The 20,360-nt window shown below is 42.0% G+C and overlaps 2 protein-coding genes across 2 annotated transcripts; one reads left to right on the top strand and one right to left on the bottom strand.

The window, feature by feature from the left end:
* Positions 1-2,182: 2,182 nt before the first annotated feature.
* LOC311322875 (sodium/hydrogen exchanger 3-like) lies at positions 2,183-15,965 on the top strand (the record flags this gene model as incomplete). Its single annotated transcript, XM_084454993.1, has 16 exons — positions 2,183-2,633; positions 8,223-8,525; positions 8,730-8,893; positions 9,284-9,362; positions 9,809-9,986; positions 12,901-13,121; positions 13,230-13,432; positions 13,564-13,653; positions 13,760-13,830; positions 13,971-14,100; positions 14,210-14,355; positions 14,738-14,855; positions 15,055-15,222; positions 15,315-15,366; positions 15,533-15,610; positions 15,694-15,965. 16 exons carry the CDS (start codon positions 2,183-2,185, stop codon positions 15,963-15,965), a joined length of 2,724 nt encoding a protein of 907 aa, XP_084311119.1.
* A 488-nt stretch (positions 15,966-16,453) lies between these two features.
* olah (oleoyl-ACP hydrolase) lies at positions 16,454-20,290 on the bottom strand. Its single transcript, XM_084454891.1, has 7 exons — positions 20,190-20,290; positions 19,881-20,011; positions 19,550-19,688; positions 19,301-19,400; positions 19,025-19,194; positions 17,876-17,958; positions 16,454-17,367 (listed from the first exon to the last, which is right to left on the bottom strand). Exons 2-7 carry the CDS (start codon positions 20,008-20,010, stop codon positions 17,225-17,227), a joined length of 765 nt encoding a protein of 254 aa, XP_084311017.1. The 5' UTR covers position 20,011; positions 20,190-20,290; the 3' UTR covers positions 16,454-17,224.
* Positions 20,291-20,360: the final 70 nt, after the last annotated feature.

Raw genomic sequence — 20,360 nt, 5'->3', positions numbered from 1 at the left:
ACATCTAGAGGTAGGTGTCGTCCACCGTCACTCTAGATGTTGATGAGTAATGGGGGATGAGTAATGGGGGATAGAGGAGGCATTTTCTGTCACTCTGAACAGTCACCATCAGGAAGTGGGAAGTGCTGTATACTAGTGTTGAGTGTGTCACCTCTAGTTGATGACAGTCTCTTTACCCTCACCCTTTCTTCTCATAGCCATATCAGAGACTTCCGCCCCACAGCGTCATTGACAGTATATGTGGTGGTTAAAAAGGTCAAAACAAAAACATTTAGATTTTGTGGTCCAGGGTGTTGTTTGGATATGTACACACACCTCTTAAAGTCCCTCTTGTAAATAGAAAGCTTAATGATTGAAGGGAGGAATGAGGAAGAATCCCTGAAGATCTCTCAATTCATCCAAGAGTCACTCTTCACTGAGCATGACTTAATAATTTCTTGAGAATTGATGACACGCCTTCTATCTACAAACTATCTACAAAGATGCAGTCATAATTTGTAGAGATTCAACTTCCTGAAGTGACCACTTTGACTACCTTGTCCCTAGCAACTTTTAGAACTTGTGACCTCACAGACAAAGGGGCCAGATTCTATAAAACCTGAGCCAGGATAAGAACATTCACGTAGCTTGTATACATATAAACTGTAAACAGTATTGTCATGCAATGTACTCCCCTGAAGTCCATGCTGGTGTGTCTAATGGCTTTCATGCCAGCATTAACCTCATCCTTCTGCTTCCTCACGTCTCATTAAAGTCATATCTTAAAAAGAATCCCATTTCTGAAAACCCATATATATAACTTACGATTAGCCTACTATAAATAACAACATAGGCCTACTGTTTCAAATTCAAAGAATAAGGCCTACATTAATCAAGCTAACAATTACTTCACATGTAACAGTCAGCTAGTTGTCAGAACAGTGTCTTTAAGCTGCTTAAATGATGCAATCACACGGCGCAATACACTCTGGCGATTTGCACTGAATGGAGTCAGCCAGGGTTGTATAATCCTGACTTTTTTTGAGTTTCTGATTGATTTTGCTAGGCTATTATCAGCCCTCTTGTTTAACGTTGTACAAAATAGATTGTATAAAATGAGTTGTAGCAGCTGCTCATACAGGCCTAAACAATGATGAAATCATCCAATACATGATTAAATCATTAAAATACTCAGCTAAACTGCAGTACAAAACTGTCACACTTGTAATCTACCAAGCAGCAGGAGGAAAAAGTGACCAATTTGGACAAGAGAGGCAACGTGGCTGCTTGCCTCTGCACACGCAAGCAACTTCAACGCGCGGACGGATGGACACACATGTCACGTACAAAAATAAAATGAGCTGTGGCTAGGACTAGTGGTAGGCTCTGATACACCTCATAAGACAGACAGATGGATGAATGAGTGCCGTTTCAATAAACCGCCCTCCGCCCCTCGCCCCCCCACTCCCCACCCTTGAGATTGGATGGTGGACAATTATAAATTAGAAGTTCCCTAGAAGAACAGATTGTCAGTTAAGGTTATCTATCAGTGTAGACTACAGACAATATATGTCAATGAGAATATACCCTGATAAGACCTTTTATTGATTGATTATTTTAAATAAATTCTTTTTTTCAACTCAGACAATTAATTTGAATTGAAGATTGTGATTATATCAAGCCAGACAGGCAGGAACAGAAACCATATTGGTTTGTCTCGGAAAAGTTTATAATTCTGTGTCCAAAATAAGGTTCATTTACAAGTCTCTGTCACATAAACACAAATCAATACTGGCAATGAAGGGTCAACACTGCCGCTGTCATGAAAGACACATGAGGGAGGGGTAGAGGACAGAGCGGGACAGGTGTGTATTTTTCAAAGAGTTAACAAAGTCAGTGATTTGCCCGGTAAAGCTGGATAGAACCTTGTCCCTTTCCATTAAAGAAGCAGCCCAACTAACTGGTCTGACTGGGAGGTGGGAGGAGACAGAAGAGGAGAGCATTAGTGTGGGTTGAGGCGCACCTGCAGTTAAAGGTGTACGCTAGGCAGAGGGAGGACAGACAGGTGCAGACATACTCAGGGTAGGCACTGGTGTGGTGACAGACCGTGAAATAAGTTTGAGAGGGACAGAGATACATCAAGATTAATCACAGCACTTAATTCAATACCCATTTTGGAGAGGTCGAGATATCCAACTCAAATATGTCAGCTTTATGGAGGGCCACATTCTTTCTATTGATGTTGCTGCTTGTCATCAGTAGACCAAGCCTGTCAAGCCCGGCTGGAAGTGAAGACGGCCATGCCACTGAGAGGAGTACAGATTACGGCGAAGTTGCAGAACACGGGACAAACAAAGGCACAGAACATGGAACCGACAGAAGCACAGAACATGGAACCGGCACGGGCACAGAACATGGAACTGACATGGGCACAGAACATGGAACCGGTGCAGAACATGGAACTGACATGGGCACAGAACATGGAACCGGTGCGGAACATGGAACTGACATGGGCACGGACCATGACAGCGAGACAGAAGGTCATCATGAACCTCCCATCACCACCCTGCCCATCGTCAGCTGGAAGTGGCACCATGTGGAGACCCCTTACCTGATAGCTCTCTGGATCCTGGTCAGCTGGCTCTGCAAACTAGGTGAGTTCCAGAAATCCCAACCTGTTAAACTCTATAGACGCAAATTGGACCCGGTACCAGGTGACCCGAGTTGAAGAGCATAATTTATTTTAGGACAGGACTGATTTAAGATGCTTTGTTATGCAAACTCCTAGACTCAATAGGGACTTGTCAAACAGTCTTTCATCATATGGGAATGCTTCTAGAAGTGGGTACTATCATACCGTAATGAGTCCTGGTACTGTGTAAATGTGAATTCTTGGCCTCTAAGGTTAATGGTTAAGGTCAATGGAATATGCAACCTGTGACGTTGTGTTTATACATTGTCTGTTGTGGTGACAAGTTCGGAAATCATTTGTGTTCACAACAGACACAATTCAGATGTAACACTGATGACTGTGTGTGTGTGTGTGTGTGTGTGTGTGTGTGTGTGTGTGTGTGTGTGTGTGTGTGTGTGTGTGTGTGATGTAATATACATCTTATATTATAAAACTCCTTTGGCATTGGCAGTATAGCCCCTAAAACATGTCCATCCACCCAAAACATTCACAGAAACTCATCACACATTGCATCAGTGAGCTACAGACAATGGCTTATTTTACTCAGAATGGGAAAGCAGCCCAACTGTAGCTGGTCTGGCTAGTTTCTCCTTCCTCCTTGCTGATTCACAATATTTGCTTTCTTCCTTCCAATTCCCAGCAGCTTTCTCAGTCAATAAATTTTTCTTGATTTTAATTGATGAACAATGGGCAATAAATATTTCCGGTTTACTCGAGAAGTGGGCTGGGGAACCTGAAAGGAACCTGTTTCAATTGGAGCACATTCTTTCTGTGCTTTAAAAACAGATGAAGAAACTCCTTTTGACAAATATATTGGCTTCTCCTGTTGCATGCTTGCCATTGATGACTGCTTCATTCATAAATTATCAATTTACTGTAGTTTCAAGTTAAAGGGGCACGCTATCGTTTTTATTACATTTCCCCACCATTATCCATCATGACAGATTATTTGTCAAAGCTTTCACTGTGTCATTAGATACATTAGCAGTTTTGCGTAACCTTTTTCGCCATCCATAAAGACCCAATAATGTTCAAAATCTTCTGTAATGCATTTAGAATACCGGAGCCCAACTGTATTTTGTACACTATACTCGATAGTGCCTGGCCTGCCAAAAACATATACTTTCTATAATTGAACCTGTAATATTATATTCCTTTACAGTGGCTACATCCTCCATGATGTAATAGTGGTAAGATGTATAATAGGGGGGAAATCAAAGGAATTAGCCTAAACATCAAAAACCATGACCGTACCGATAATTTGTCTGTTCCACCAGCCTAATTGTAATACCTTGAATGATATTCTGTTCTAATGTTGGATTACATAACTCCAAGTCTAAGAAATTCTTTATTGTGACATTTCTGCTTGACCCAGGACTTGACCTTTCCTTAAAGGTGTGAAAAAGAACATATTCATTCATGCTTGGAAACATACTCCTCGAGGTTATACATATTTAACATTTGAGTGGTTTTGAGTCAGACTGGACCATGCTTAAAATTATACATTTGGTCATTAGTTCATAATGACTAAATCTGTGAGCTGATGCATGACATCTCTTTTTTCTTTTTAGTTGCATTCTGCCCTGAGGAGAAAGCATAATGATCCAGCGAGGTATAACGTTACAGTAGATGTGATTATGCATGCCCAGATTACTCAAAGAGACAACGTCAGACACAACTTACCTGTAAAGTAATTTGATACATTGCTACAAACTTGATACAAACAATGTCATGATGACGAACAGAATCATGATCATGATGACTGACAGAACAACAATTTATTCTACCTCCTCCACACCTGGCCCCAGGAACTGTGAGTGCGCTGATGACGTAGCATCTGCTACCACAGTTCTACCAACATAGGAAATTTTGACTTTTAAATAGTCGCCAAGTTGGCGGCACTTGGCGCTCATATTTAAAAGTGTCAAATAAACCCAAAAAAACGGCTAAAAAGATCACTTACCGATAGTGGCGAGCTTTCAAAACCCATCGTTTGTTACAATAGGCGTTTCTGCTTTGGTGAGTGGCTTTGAAATGTTTATTTGACACTTTGAAATATGAACGCCAAGCGCCGCCAACTTGGCGACTATTTAAAAGTCAAAATTTCCTATGTTGGTAGAAAGGACTGTGGTAGCAGATGCTACATCAGCACACTCACAGTTCCTGAGAAGGGCTAGGCTACTCCACACCTAGCCCTGGGATGAAGACAACACTAGAACGTATGCATGGAGTTCCCCATTACACATCACAGATAGACTACGCAAAATAAAGACAATGAAAATATCACAAATACTTTTTGGGAGGTACATCAGTAACGTCAGATATCTTTTCGTCGAACATACTACTAGAACACACACATACACACACACACACACACACACACCTGTGAGAGGCATATTTAAGTGAATGCAAATGTGTAAGAAGCAAACAATATTTAAGATGAATCTGTTAACTTTGAAAATTAAAAATTTCAGTCGTTTTCTGTCTGTTTCTGTGGAGAGAGAGATTTCTCTGCTAATATTCTCCACTATGTAAGAGAACACAGTAGTATTACAAAGCAAGGAGTAATGAATTCAGCACTGGTTTGGGATGAGGCTGGGCTCAGTTTAGAACATCCTCAAGCCAGCTGAGACTTTGGGAAGGAGGGAGGGAGGTGGATGAAGTGGGAGAAAGAGAGAGAGAGAGAGAGAGAGAGAGAGATAGAGAGAGAGGGAGACAACCAGTACAAATAAGCCCTTGAAGTGCAGAGGAATAGGGAGACAAAATGATGAGGCAGACACCGTGCTCTTTAGTGACACACGCTACTGCGGGGCTTTATTAAGCTGTTGCAAGAGGAAGAGAGGGAGCAGCTCAGGCCTGTCCCTCATATAGCCGTATGGCGACTGACGCATGCAGGCAGCATTTCCCCGGTCCAACATTCCAGGGTGAATGATGTCCCAATTGGTCACCACACCTTCATCAGTGATTTTTCACCATAGCTCGCTGTGAGTTGTTGCCTTGAAGATATGTTCATTTATCTACTATAAATAGTAAATGAGTGTAATTTGTTACAATATAACACCCTTAATCACTTGAAGTGAATTTTGACCGTCCATACAGAAACTGAGTATGGCAATGATAAACTCTGCCTTTGATTATGTACAGTAGTACACACTCCGGAACAGAAACCAGACTGAATAACCAGAAGCCCACTGTACAAAAAGAGGTGGATCGGTATTTCCACCTGCCCCCTCCTACCAAGAGCAAGAGGGAGGGTATATAAATGACTGTGATTCAGCACCTCTTCAGCCTCACCGCACCATTGACCACTGACAGCTGCACACTTTGACCTGAGCCTGAAAGGGAGTTAGAAACAGAGAGTAAGAAAGAGAGAGAGAGAGTGTGTGTGTGTGTGTGTGTGTGTGTGTGAGAGAGAGAGAGATAGATAAATAGATAGAGAGAGATAGATAGAGAGAGATAGATAGAGAGAGAGAGAGAGAGAGAGATAGATAGAGAGAGAGAGAGAGAGAGAGAGAGAGAGATCCCACCACACAGATGAGGGACAAAAATGTAACATTCTGTGCAGCTGAATAGTATGCAGTACAGTGCAGAGTGCATCCACACTAACCCCGGACTGCCCAGGACAGGGTGCAAAGGAAGAGGCACACTGAGAGGCCAACCACACAGGACTGTCTCAGGGGAACAATTTTGGATTTGATCTATTTATTTATCTTTAGATTTAGCATAATTTAGTCCTCTATTTATTTGACGAAATGCCATGCCACATTTACCCCTGTCCTGTGGGGCTAGTGTTGTTGACTTGCATGGTGGGTAGCGTAGTAGTGGAAGGAACAGAGGTGGCACTGGCTCAGGCCTCACATCCGGAGCCTGAGGTGTTGGGGTCGAACCACAACCAGGCGGGCGGGGGACATGCCTCCAACATCTCAGGGATACAAGTTGTGTCTTTTAAATGGGACCATGTGAAGGACCCTTACCTAATCGCCTTATGGATACTGGTTGCGGGGCTTTGCAAAATGGGTATGTAGTCAAGCTGCATAAATTATGTATACAATTGTACTGGTAGCTAGCTGAAGATTTGTTTTCAAATAACAGTGTACCAATGTGCAGATTTTCTGAACTTCAGTGCTTATGCACTGAGCTCAGGCTGAGGCACCTTGTCATTTCAAGAAGATGAAGTGAGACTTGACGAGGGCTATTGGACCTTCAAATGGAGGCCAGATAAAAGAACAATATATAAGTTCCACTTCTGAGAGTCATGTCACAGTGTGAAACATAACTGCAGAGCTTGTAGCATTTGCCTTATTAGTGGCTGACAGTGAGGGATGTGAACTTAATTTATTATTAGTTTATTATTATTACTGTCATTGTCAAACTAACTGCAAAACCTTCAATATCCATGGTATCAGTTTGTTTTGTGATGAGAAGGTACTGTGGGAACATCCATACATAAATATTTATATTTATTTGAGGCCAGTATTAGATCAGATCAAAGGGAAAAAAAACAGTTCCAGCCATGGAATGCAAAACTGTTTTGTGTTGCATTTGTGCCATAAATAGGAACAACATAGTGCTACTGGCAACAGTAGCCATCAGAAGGCGCATGTCAGCGTTATCAGGTCAACAAGCTGTTCTCCAGAAATAGTGCTTTCATTTTTCTTTTCAAATAGGAAATAACATTCCATAGATAACTGTGGTCAAACATTGTTGAAAGTGGTTTTTGGAGTGTGGGTGAAATCGGTGTGAATATGGTTTCTACTGAAAGTACAGGTAATGATCCACTCATCAGCAGGTTGGATATTGATTTGTTTCCAAAACACTTGAGTAATCCCAGATCCAGTGAGTTGGTCAATGACTTAATTATAAGTGACACATAAAACGAATAACAAACTTTCAAAGCTGCTTTGAAACGTATATTTCCTTTCACCTTAAAAGGGCAGGAAGAATAAATAAACAGAGTAAGGTAGTGTGAAGCCATCCATCCAAAGAATCTTAAATATAATATTTAATGGAGATTAATACTTACTACAGCATCTAGAGCACCTCAGCAAAATATCATGATTATGGATTGAAGATGAATCCAAAATTATTATTTTTTTCAGTCTCCGAAAACGGAAAGTTTTAATTAGGGCATAGATAATTCAGTTACCTTGCCACCTACCCACAGAAATGTGCCGTAACTTTATAAACAGCACACGTCTGGTTAATCATACTCTAAAAACAAGAAAAAGTGACACTTTCTCAGTCCCCTGAAAAAGTTGATCATTTGCACATTTCGTAAGCTCACAGATGTTCAAATGCTCTTTCTTTAATGTGTAGGGCCAACTGAGTTTCAACACGTCCGTGTGACGCTCAAGGATGGTGATGACAGGGAGGACCATATATTCATGTCAATGTCTTACTTTGGGCTCAAAGACTTATCCAGGGTCATCTCAGTCCTAAATGTTTCATGTTGTGTGCATAAAGACCATAAGCATCCAGCTTTGCTATATGTCAATTTATCTCTCTCTCTCTCTGTCTCTCTCTCTCTCTCCCTCTCTCTCTCCCTCCACAGTTTTGGAGCTGAACCACAGCCTGACCAGTGTGATCCCAGAGAGCGCCATGTTGATCTGTATTGGCTTCGTCCTGGGGGGCATCATCTGGGGGGCCGACAAAGTGCAGACCTTCACTCTGACGCCCACCGTCTTCTTCTTCTACCTGCTGCCGCAGATTATCCTGGACGCTGGCTACTTCATGCCCAACAAGCTCTTCTTCAGCAACATGGGGGCCATCCTGACCTATGCTGTTATCGGCACATGCTGGAACGCCGCCACAGTGGGCCTGTCCCTTTGGGGGTGCTGGTTGGGTGGGGCCATGGGTAAGCCAAACATAACACCACACTGACCCGTGTGGAATTTAAACCCTGTTAACATGACAGACATTTTCAAAACCTGCGTGCATCATTTGCATACAAACCCTCTACATGACTTAAAATCACTATAAATATTGCTGACTGCAGGTTTGATAGAGCTGGGTTATTCATAGGTCAGGGATCATGTTTGTCCTCCTGGATTATTTCTAGGTGATCTGGCTAACATTAATCTGCTGCAGTTCCTGCTGTTTGGGAGTCTGATAGCAGCTGTTGACCCCGTGGCTGTAATTGCCGTGTTTGAGGAGGTGCACGTCAACGAGGTCCTGTTCATCTTGGTGTTTGGGGAGTCCCTCCTCAACGATGGCGTCACTGTGGTGTGTCTCTTGTCATCATCCTTAAACATCGGTACTGTACAGTACAGAGAACACATTTGTTTTATGAATGCAATATTTTCCCTGAATGGCTACATAAGGAAGTGTGATTGATTTATAAAGTACAGAAACCCTTCATTGCAAACATTCCCAACAAATAAAGTACGTACAGCGCAGATCCGGCATTCCAAGACAGGGCACCTTATCTGAAGTGCAACGGTCAATTCATGGATAAAACAAATTCCCTAAGGCAATTCGGCATGATCAAACCAATATGAATCATGCTGTATTTGTCTAATGGATTACACATTAGACACAAACACTGAACGCTATTTTCCCTTACGCTACATGCCTTCAGCAATTGATCTTTTGTTGTGTCCCTGTTCGTTCAAGGTGCTATTCAATGTGTTTGATGCATTTGTCACGCTGGGAGGGGAACGGATTGACGCCACAGAAATAGTCAAAGGCATAAGTAAGTGACTACTGCACTCCCTGTACACTACAGTATGTGCTTCCATACATTAGACCAACTGCCAAACAATAGTCAACTATTACAGTTTCTTAATAACTTGTGTTAACTTGTGTTCAGTCTAAAATCATTTGCTGAAAGGGTCAGTATGTTAATTCATTTTGAGCGTTGAGAGGGGTTATTCCAACTGGGCATATTTGACTCTATAGTGATAATCTGCACCTTTTCTCTCCCTCTCCCTCTCCCTCTCCCTCTCCCTCTCCCTCTCCCTCTCCCTCTCCCTCTCCCTCTCCCTCTCCCTCTCCCTCTCCCTCTTGCTCTCTGTCTGTCTGTCTGTCTGTCTGTCTGTCTGTCTGTCTGTCTGTCTGTCTGTCTGTCTGTCTGTCTGTCTGTCTGTCTGTCTGTCTGTCCCTTTCTCTCTCTCCCTTTCTCTCTCTCGCCTTGTGTAGTCTCTTTCTTCGTGGTAGCATTTGGTGGTGCTCTGGTGGGTGTGGTGTTTGCCATACTGATCTCCCTCCTGACAAGATGCACCAAAAACATCCAGATCATTGAGCCAGGCTTCATATTTATCCTGGGCTACCTCTCCTACCTGACTGCCGAGATGCTCTCCCTCTCTGCCATCCTGTCGTGAGTGCTCTGACATGTTATTCTGAATAACTAATCTATTCATACCCAACATCGCCGCCGGCTCACTTCCCACACATATTCAATTCAGTTAGATGACTGTTTGATCTCCGATCGAAAGCAAACATTTCCCTAACTTTCAATAAGCATTTTGCTAATGCTGGCCATTTATTCGAAAGGGAACATAGTGCCCCCTCTTGTTTTTGATCACCGTATGTACATCATAGAGTATATTTCTTATTTTAGCTTTCAACCCTTCACACCTGATGAGGTTTTAGAAGCTATACAGGCCATGGACGCCAGGTGTCAGACTGAAGAGGATAAACTGGATTCCCTTTTTCTAAAATTGGCAGCTCCAGTTGTTGAGCAGTTGACTCATACAGTCAAGCCGGAAAGTCTGCACACCCCTTTCACCTTCTCCACATTTTATTATTTTACAGACTTATTCTTCAATAGACTGAGTTAATTTTTTGGTCTCAATATTCTTCACAAAATACCCCATAATGACAAAGTGAAAACTTTTAGACATTTATGCTAGTTTATTAAAGATCAAAATGTAAAATATAATATATCAACTTCATTGGAGTCGACCTGTGGTAAAATCAATTGATTGGACATGATTGGGGATTGCCAACACCTGCCTTAAGGTCTCACAGTTGACGGTGCATGTCAGAGCAAACTCCAAGCCACGGGGTCAAAGGAATTATCTGCAGACCTCAGAAACAGGAATGTGTCAAGGAAGAAGGAAGAAATTTGGAATCACCAAGAATCTTCCTAGACCTGGCTGCCCGGCCAAACTGAGCAATCTGGGAAGACCGGCCTTGGCCAGGGCGGGGAGCAGGAACCAGGAACGAAGGATCCAGCACATCCTTGTGGAGATGGGAGAACCTTTCAGAAGATCAACCATCCAGGCAGCACTCCACCGATCAGGCCTTTATGATAGAGTGACCAGACGGAAGCCAATCCTTAGTAAAAGGCACATGACAGCCTACTTGGAGTTTGCCAAAAGGCACCTAGATGACTCTCAAACTATGAGAATCAAGATTCTCTGGTCTGATGAAACTAAAATTGAACTTTTTGGCCTGAATACCAAGCGTCACGTCTAGAGCCAAACCAGGCACCACTCATCACCGGGCTAATACCATTCCTACAGTGAAGCATGGCGGTGGCAGCATCATGATGTGGGGATGTTATTTAGCAGTGGGAATGGGGCGACTAATCCTGATAGAGGGAATGATGAATGCAGCTAAGTACACAGAGATCCTTGATTAAACCTGCTCCAGAGCGCTCTGGACCTCAGATTGGGGCGAAGCTTTACCTTTCAACATGACAACGACCCGAAGCACACAGCCAAGAGAACAAAGGAGTGGCTTCGGAGAAAGTCTGTGAATGTCCTTGAGTGGCCCAGCCAGAGCCCAGACCTGAATACAGTTGAACATCTATGGAAAGAGCTGAACATTGCTTTGTATTGACGCTCCCCATCCAACCTGACAAAGCTTGCGAGGTTATGCCAAGAGGAATGGGCAATATTTACCACAGTTGGACTGCAATTAAGTTGTAGAAACAACTCAAGCAGTATCAGTGGAAACAAAATGCACCTCAGCTCACTTTTGGGTGTCATACCAAAGGGTGTGCACACTTGTGTCGATATGATATTTTACATTTTGATTTTTAATAAATTTAGCAAAAATGTCTAAAAACCTGTTTTCACTTTGTCATTATGGACCATTTGGTGTAGATGTTTGAGACAAAAATGAACAATCTATTGTAGAATAAGTCTGTAACGTAATAAAACATGGAGAAGGTGAAAGGGGCGTGCAGACTTTCCGGCTTGACTGTATTTTTAATCTTTCTATTGCTTCAGGCAGATTTCCTGTTTGGAAGACTGCTCATGTGACTCCCTTGAATTAAATCCTAAGGTCATGGAAATTATATAAATAATTACCACCCTATCTCCAAGTGTCTATCTTTGGCAAAAATCCTGGAAACCTTGGCAAACAATCAGTTTAAAGGGATAGTTTAGAATTTTGAACATAGTCTTATTTACTACCTGGCCATTATGTTGTTGATTCCATACTCTCCTCTGTGGGCATACACATTATGCTAATGATAGCGTTACCAATGTTAACCAGCTAACATCCACTACCAAAGTCAATTAAACACTCCACAGTGCCCCCAAAGCAAACAAAATATGATGACAGTCTTATCAGGGCTAATTTGAGTGTTTATACCATAATTTTTGAAGTCAAACTATTGTTGAATCCTTTACTTTGTACGGACCAACAATTTGTAATGGCTGCCATACTTCCACAGAGAACACAAATTAAAGGATTCAACAATAGTTTGATTGATTTGTATGATAGTGTTGGTTGGCCTTCTCTTTAAGTGAGACGAAATATACACTGGTATCTGTTCATTTACAAGGGAAGCTGCCTCCTTACATCACAGTGATGCTGTATTTGGAACTCTGATCCAGTATCGTACTCGATCAAATTACTGTCTTGTTCTTTAAATCCCTTGAGTATGGTCGGGGCTTGGAAAGTCTGCCTTTTTGTTTGCTGCTCCAAAACATATTGATTCTCTTCCTATGGTCAGTTCAAGGCCTCAGCCAAAGACTATGGTGTCTCTACCTGTAATTGCTTTGGTTGATTTTATTTTCTGATTGCATCGTTTTCTACTTCTTATGATTATATTCTATTTTCATGGTTTATTTATTGATTGAATATTTAATGTCTTTGTATGATCAGCATCTTTGAAAATGAGGGTCAATGGATCTTCTGAGTTGTAAATAAAGTTTTGAATGAATAAATGAACATCCATGATATACCTGTTCTAATCCCAGAATCTGTAGATTATAACAAGGGGGCCTCTATTCCCAGCCTCTAATTTCAGGTGTTCTCTACTGACTGCTCCACAGAATTACGTTCTGTGGCGTCTGCTGTCAGAAGTACATCAACGCCAACATGGCCGAGAGCTCCGTCACCACAGTACGTTATGTCATGAAGGTGTTTGCCAACGGCTCAGAGACCATCATATTTGTCTTCCTTGGCATCTCAGCCATAGATAAAGAGATCTGGGTGTGGAACACCGGCTTCATCCTCCTTACGGTGCTCTTCGTCTTGCTGTTCAGATTCATCGGTGAGATAAATGATCTTTGATCTAGCATCTCAATTGTGGACATCTGTCTTCACAAGGATAAACATACAAATCTTACAATGTATGCATGTGTGTGTTTCTGTACCACAGGGGTATTCTTCCTCACCATGATTCTGAACAGGTATAGACTGGTTCCCCTGGAGATCATTGACCAAGTGGTCATGAGCTATGGTGGCCTACGAGGGGCAGTTGCATACGGCCTTGTGGTCATGCTGGACGAACATAAAATAAAGAATAAGAATCTAATGACCAGCACCACTCTCATAGTGGTGTATTTCACTGTCATCCTCCAGGTAGATTTATATTTATAAATCTTGATACATTTACATATGTCAAGGTCCATTTAAGGGTTATCTATCTTGGACCTTCGCCTTAACCTATCATAACTCTGTGCTGTTTTCCTCTATGCCGTTCTTTGCTGCAGGGACTGACGATGAAGCCACTGGTCAACTGGCTGAAAGTAAAGAAGGCTGAGCATAGTGACCAAACACTTGCTCAAAAGCTACAGAATAGGGTTAGTATCAAACTCGCCTCTGGCCCCTGAAAATAAAATGAGAATGAAGCCCTCGTAAGTTACCTCTTCATGAAATAAAATCTCACAATAATTTTTATCTGTTCAGGCTTTTGACCACATGCTTGTTGCCATAGAGGACATATCTGGCCAAATAGGACATAACTACATGAGGGACAAGTATGTACAGTAGACTAAATAAATCAGTAAATTGAACACAATTCAATTTAAAGCTGCTTGCTGGTTTGGCATATGGTATGGATTGAATGCCGCTTGTTGTGTTTTGACTTTGTGTTTTGACTGTCTCCTGTCTCTCTAAGATGGCATAGCTTTGAGGAGAGGTGGCTGTCTTGGATATTGATGAAGCCGTCAGCCAGGAAGTCTAGAGACCTCATCTTCAACGTCTTCCACCAACTCAATCTGAAAGACGCCATGAGCTACGTGACTGAGGTACAGTATGGATGAGGAGTAGGCCAAGGTCAGGGTGGACTGAAAAAGGTGACTCTAGTCATTGTTGGACGGCAGACTGTTACGTCTTCTTGTATTGTCATTGTCACAGGGTGAGCGCCGTGGTTCCTTAGCATTCATTCGGAAGGAGACTGCCAACGTTGATTTCAAAAAGAAATTTGGTACTAATTTCACTGAGATGATGGAGGATATGTCTGGTGACGAAACACTAGATCAGGCTCCCGTTTCCTCAATCACGTAAGCAACAGTGACTTTTCAATTCTTGCAAGTCATACTGGTGAGGAGCTTAAATATAAGACAAAAAAAACTGTTTTTGCCATGACAAGGCTATATGAACACCAATCCAAGCGACCTGTTTTGGTTGAGGAAGCTATATAAACAACATAAACAAAGCTTATTTACAAAAAACACACCTGTCAGTCAACCTTTCCATACACAACTTACAGTATTATAACCTTTAAGGTAATAATAATAGCCATAGTTACATGATTACGCCAGTGTAATACCTGTGGTAGTAGAGCATAGTCTACCCCCTAGTGACCAGAAATAACAGCAGCACCTTATTGTGAATTGTAATACATTATTGTGTTTATAATATATTGTGTTTCAACCCCTCCAGGAGAGACGTGCCGTTTGTGTGCATGGACATGCAGGAGCAGGACATGAAGCAGAGAGAGGCAGAGGACGTCAATGCACATCACCTTCTGCAGCAGCACCTCTACAGGGGCAGGAAACTGGTACTGTTCCATGTTCAATTAAATCACAATTTGAGTGATCACTCAAGTAATCAGAGTACTTGATTACTCAAGTAATCAAACAAGATACACGTTGTATTATATAAAGTAGTTAATAATATTTATTTTCATCAGTAATAATAGTATACGTTACATGGTGAGTTGTCCTCTCTCTCCTCTATATGGTTTTATCCCCTTACAGCACAGACACAGGTACAGCCGAAAACACCTGGAGGTCAACACAGATCAGAGTGAGGTAAAGGAGATCTTCCAGAGGACAATGAGGAGTCGCTTGGAGTCCTTCAAGTCTGCAAAAATGGGAGTTGTACAGCCTAAGAAGATAACCAAGTATCCGAAGAAGGACCAAAAGGTTGGCATTTTAGCACTTTCCCCTCACGCTCATAGAACCCAAACTCTTTCACAACAATGTTAACATATCTAATTGTTTTTGTGTCATTCCAGATGGCAAATGGAAAATCTGAGAGAAGTAAAAGCTATCTTTATGGGGATGATGGTAAGTCTTCACTTACTGCTTCACAACTCTCTTTTCCATGAATCTGAACATTGGGGAAGTCTATGATGTCTAACATTGACCTACTCTGCATAAAACCATACCTGAAGGTGGATATATAGCTAATGTCTTTGATCATATTCATGACTCTATTTCTGTCTGTGTGTAGACTTTGAAGGAGATCGTGCTTCTGGTGGTGAGGCTGCAGGCGGCTCGTTCCACATGAGGGTGCACTACAGAGCAGGAGGTAACAAGACCGTTCTCCGCTAATAAAAACAAATATTGTGATATACATCTAGTTCATCCATTTTCTCTCCTCTCTTGGTGCAGCTGGAATTGAGAACCCAGTCTTCATGCCAGAGGCCGACATGATGGCACCGATGCAGATTCCTCCATGGCTGGCCGAGTCTGAGGCAGACAGCAGCACTGTGGCCCCTTCCCAAAGGGCCCAACTGCAACTGCCCTGGACGCCTACCAATCTCCGCCGATTAGCTCCACTACGGATCAGCACACGCTCAACGGACTCCTTTGCGATGGCGGACACTCCAGCTGCCAAAGAGGACACCGCCAAGCAACCCCCACAAGATGACACCCACAAGTAGCCATCCCTTACCTCACAAACTTTGACCTGTAAACTCTGGCTCCATGATCCAGTTGCCAAAGAGAGAATGTATTGACTAAGGAATGCTTTTTTCCTGTTACCAAACCAAACTGACTTCATGATCCAGTTGCCAAAGAGATGCTGTAAATTATAAAACCTCATATTGCATGTGCTCTTAAAACATTGTCTAGGGAATGTATTTTTCTGTTACATTTGTTTAATTATAGTACTGAATCTCCAGACTAAACTTTGATTCCATGTTCCAGTTGCCAAAGAGATATTGCATATTGTAAAAAACGCAGATATTGCACCTGCTCTTAAAACAACGCACCAGGTCCCATTACCTTTGTGCTCTTCAAAGTCTCCCGTTGTCGCTGTCATAACTTTTCAGACACAAATTGCACGTCTCATATTCTTCCTGTGGTTTCACCCGATTCCATGTGTCAACAAAAACGAGGTTCACTTAGCAAGAATTTATTAAGAGCACATTTTTGTACACGGAACAAGACTTTTTGACTTTTAATGGAAGCTCATCCCTGATTGTGATGGAATAATTAAAGATATTGAAAATATGCAGATTGCTGTTGATAAGAAGAGAAATTGAATAAAATAAAGCACTAGAGTCTTGTAGAATAATCATCCATTTCATAACTCAAAAGTGTATGTTTTTTTCCCCATTTATCAATCAAATGTACATGTCCTGTATGTAAGTCAGCCTTTTTTTTTTTTTTTAGGTCAAATTGAATTTAGTGTTGTAAATGGTGAAAAGCACTGTTGTAAATGTCACTGTATGATAAAATGTTCTAGTTATTCACCAATAAACTTTACTGGTGAATAAATAGAATAGCAGAACAATTATAGATCATAATGTCCATCACCTGGCAACTGTCAAGACTCAACAGTACCTATCTCTCTCTCTCTCTCTCTCTCTCTCACACTCACACACACACACACACACACACACACACACACACACACACACACACACACACACACACACACACACACACACACATTCATCAGTCATAGCACTATCTGATATGCATTTGTCAATGTACACCAGGGTATATGTGGATCATAGAGAAGTGGAATGATCATTTTGTGTATCATGGGGCAACAGTTGTACTGGATTAAGCAAAATAACTAAGACATACTGGCACGAGAGAAGTTGAAATGTAAATTTGGATAACAAAGTGTGTTATCCAAAAAGTTGTCAAACTTGGATATAGCACTATACAGGCTGTGAGAGGGATTTCATAGTTATAAATAGTCCATTTCTACTGTCTCCAGATATTTTGAGATGAAGTCCAAAATTACTTTTTCATTTGCTGGATCTTTTAAGTAAAAATGAGATCCCTCAAGCATCTTCACTGTAAAATCTCCAGCTGATATTTCTTTCCAAGCTGTGGAATGAGGAAAGATGAAAACAGACATACTGTCAGTAAAATAATACATGTCCTGTACTAAAGTAAAGAATTTTAGAATGCGCCCCAAAATAGTTTTCTGCAAGTTGAGTTTTCCTGGCAGGTCCGCACAGTTTACAAAACGATCACTGTGCACTAATTTTTTATGAGGCGTCGCTCATTTTGTAAACAGTGCAGACCAGCCAGGAAAACTCAACATGCAATATCATGGCCAATCAGAACATATGCAGTAGGGAAATACAATATTCACTTCAATAATCCAGTAGACTTATCCTGGTTAATTTGCTATAGATATATGAAGAAAAATCATTACATTTAGCACTCAAGTCTCCCTTTTCACACTCCCTGTACTGTGCAATACTACTTATATAACCACTCATATGGTATGTCTAACCATCACTGGATGCTATCACTGGATGCATGCTGAAAATGTTATTGAAAGACTTCACGTGGAAAGCAGTTATGCAAGGGACATTAGAGCCCTGACCTTGTAGGTCATGTGGAATGTCCTGCTTTCCATCAAAGCATGTGACTGGGCAGGAGAGGAGAGGACTTTCTGGCTTGTTACACCTGGAACACAAAAGGAAGTAACTTTAACTACACTAGTACATCTTTATTACACGTTTATTACATAATGCAGACGATTAGTACATGTTAATTACACATCATTCACACTTTACCAATCAAACTTTCCTTTGCACATTTCACACACAAATGCAACACATTTGAAAGAAATGGGGGGAGAAAGCACAGTGGGGGGTAATTAGCCCCTTTCGGGACTGCGTTACTACAGTAACTTACTTACAGTAAGTTAGTATCGGCCACTGCTGGTCGCGCCTAGTAATCACAACGCTCGCTATCGGCCACTGCTGGTCGGAAGCTAGAGTACAAGAAATTTCTTGCACTATAGCTTCCGACCACCAGTGGCCGATAGCGAGCGCTGTGATTGCTAGGTGCGACCAGCAGTGGCCGATAGCGAGCGCTATGATTGCTACTGTAGGCGCACCACCCATGGCAGATACGCAGAAGAGGAGAACACATTTTGGACAATGCATGAGTCACATTCTCTAAAAATGTGACAGTTTTTTTTAGCTAAAGATTAAACATGTTTATCAGCAGTGCCAAGCTTCCAAAACCCACTGCCAGTGTGAACGCAACCCTCATGCAACAGTGAGTACCTTTGACATTTCTCTGCGACACTTTATTGAGGAGCTTTGCTTTGTAGACCAGGCGGATTGACTTAAAGGTGGGGTAGGTAGTTTGACGTCAACAAGGCCTCCGATTGGTCATCTTTTTCAAAAGAATCCGCCCGTCCTTCCAAACATGACTGGTAGGTGTGGCGAGATAGAGACCCTGATTGGTCAATACATTCGGGCGCGGTGCATTCCAAAATACAGAAGCAGCGGTAAACACGGAGATCCAAGTTTATTCTCAGAGCACTTCTGTTACTGATAGCTGAAAGGATATTATGCCAATTTTACCAAATAAAGCCAAAAGCAAACTACCTATCCCACCTTTAATTATGACGATTTCTCTATGGACTAATAATGAACTGCGTATACCAGCCATCTAGTAACGCAGTCCCGAAAGGGGCTAGGGGGTGGTAATCTACTTAAGATGACCCGATAAAGCCCACCTGTAGTTCTCCACTACATGAAGGTCAGCCTTTAGTGCAGGTAGAAAGAGCTTCAGCACCTCAGGATTGGCCAGTATCTCAGGAGGGGTCCCACCAATGGAGGTCATCCAGTGGAGGAAGTCGTCATCTGATAGGTCACTTCTCTTTGGGGCATGGATACGTGTCTCTGACTAGAAATAAAGAACAGATCAGGCTTGGCTGCATACATTTATGTGTGTATAAGACACATTTGATTCAGTGCTGTATTGCTCTTATACCACGGGCAGGCCTACTCACGTATGGTGCCGAGGCACCAGACAGGAACATATGAATTGGTTCCAGTTTGTGAACTTTCTTCAGAGTATCTGCTACAGCAAAGCTAGTCATGGCACCAAAGCTAGGGAAATACAAGATACAATCGATATGCGTTCTTTTTGGGGGCAAAGGGCTGCTAAGTGTAAGAGAGACTTTGTACTGTATTTACTAGGCTACATGTTTATTTATCAATGTCATACAGTAACCAAGTGATGCCGTTTTTCCTCATACCTGTGGCCAAAGAGGGCAAATGGCTTCTCCCTCAGCACAGGCAGTAATGTGTTAATGACCTCATCCACAATCTGCTGCATGTTCTGGAAGAAAGGCTCCTTGGCCCGACCCTCTCTACCAGGAAGTTTAATAGCATACACTGGGACAGGTGTGAGAGGATGACATACCACAAATGTGCATACAGTAATTCCAGACAATTCAATATTCAATCTCTGTACCACTTACACTGACATCCCCAATATGCTGAATACCCCAATATGCTGAATATGAGAAATTGACTCATAATGCACTTAAAAAAGCAAAAAAAAAAAATTGAATAAATGTAGCCTACCCTCAATTGAGCTGTTGAGGACTGTCCCCCAGCGTGCATAGTGGATGGACCCTCCGCCTGCCCATGGGAAGCAGATCAGCCTAGCCACTGCCTCGGGTCTCTTACTATAACAGTTGATCACCTTGTCCATTCTGTTTGACCAGCGAAGTGACGTGACATGTAAATTACAACATTCCATTGTAGCCTACATCAACACCCCCTCACTGGAAATTGTACAGTAGGTTATGACTACATGATTGAAATCATTGGTAACATCACTTCAACTATCAATGACCAATGACCAATTGTTTTGTATGTGTCACACCTCACCTATTGAAAGTTTTCTCATCATCAGATACTTGTTTCCAAGGAGGAGGTAAAACGTAATCCTCAAAAGCTTCCTGGTTCTTCTTTCTTGAGATTTATGTGGCTTCATCTACGGTCTGTTCTGAACTAGAGCCATCTGTAGACTGGAGTATGGTACTTCTAGATATGGTTGAT

This window comes from Borostomias antarcticus (assembly GCF_949987555.1).
Source record: "Borostomias antarcticus genome assembly, chromosome: 21".
NCBI classification, from domain to species: Eukaryota; Metazoa; Chordata; class Actinopteri; order Stomiiformes; family Stomiidae; genus Borostomias; species Borostomias antarcticus.
This window is presented reverse-complemented; position numbering and strand designations above follow the sequence as displayed.

Bases quoted from the DNA above. Each gene is read 5' to 3' on its own strand.
- olah (XM_084454891.1), bottom strand. From the start codon at position 20,010: ATGGACAAGGTGATCAACTGTTATAGTAAGAGACCCGAGGCAGTGGCT. The intron at 19,195-19,300 runs GTGAGTAGGCCT...CTTTATTTCTAG, and splicing joins CTGGTGCCTCGGCACCATAC to TCAGAGACACGTATCCATGC. The intron at 17,368-17,875 runs GTCAGGGCTCTA...CTCATTCCACAG, and splicing joins CATTCCACATGACCTACAAG to CTTGGAAAGAAATATCAGCT.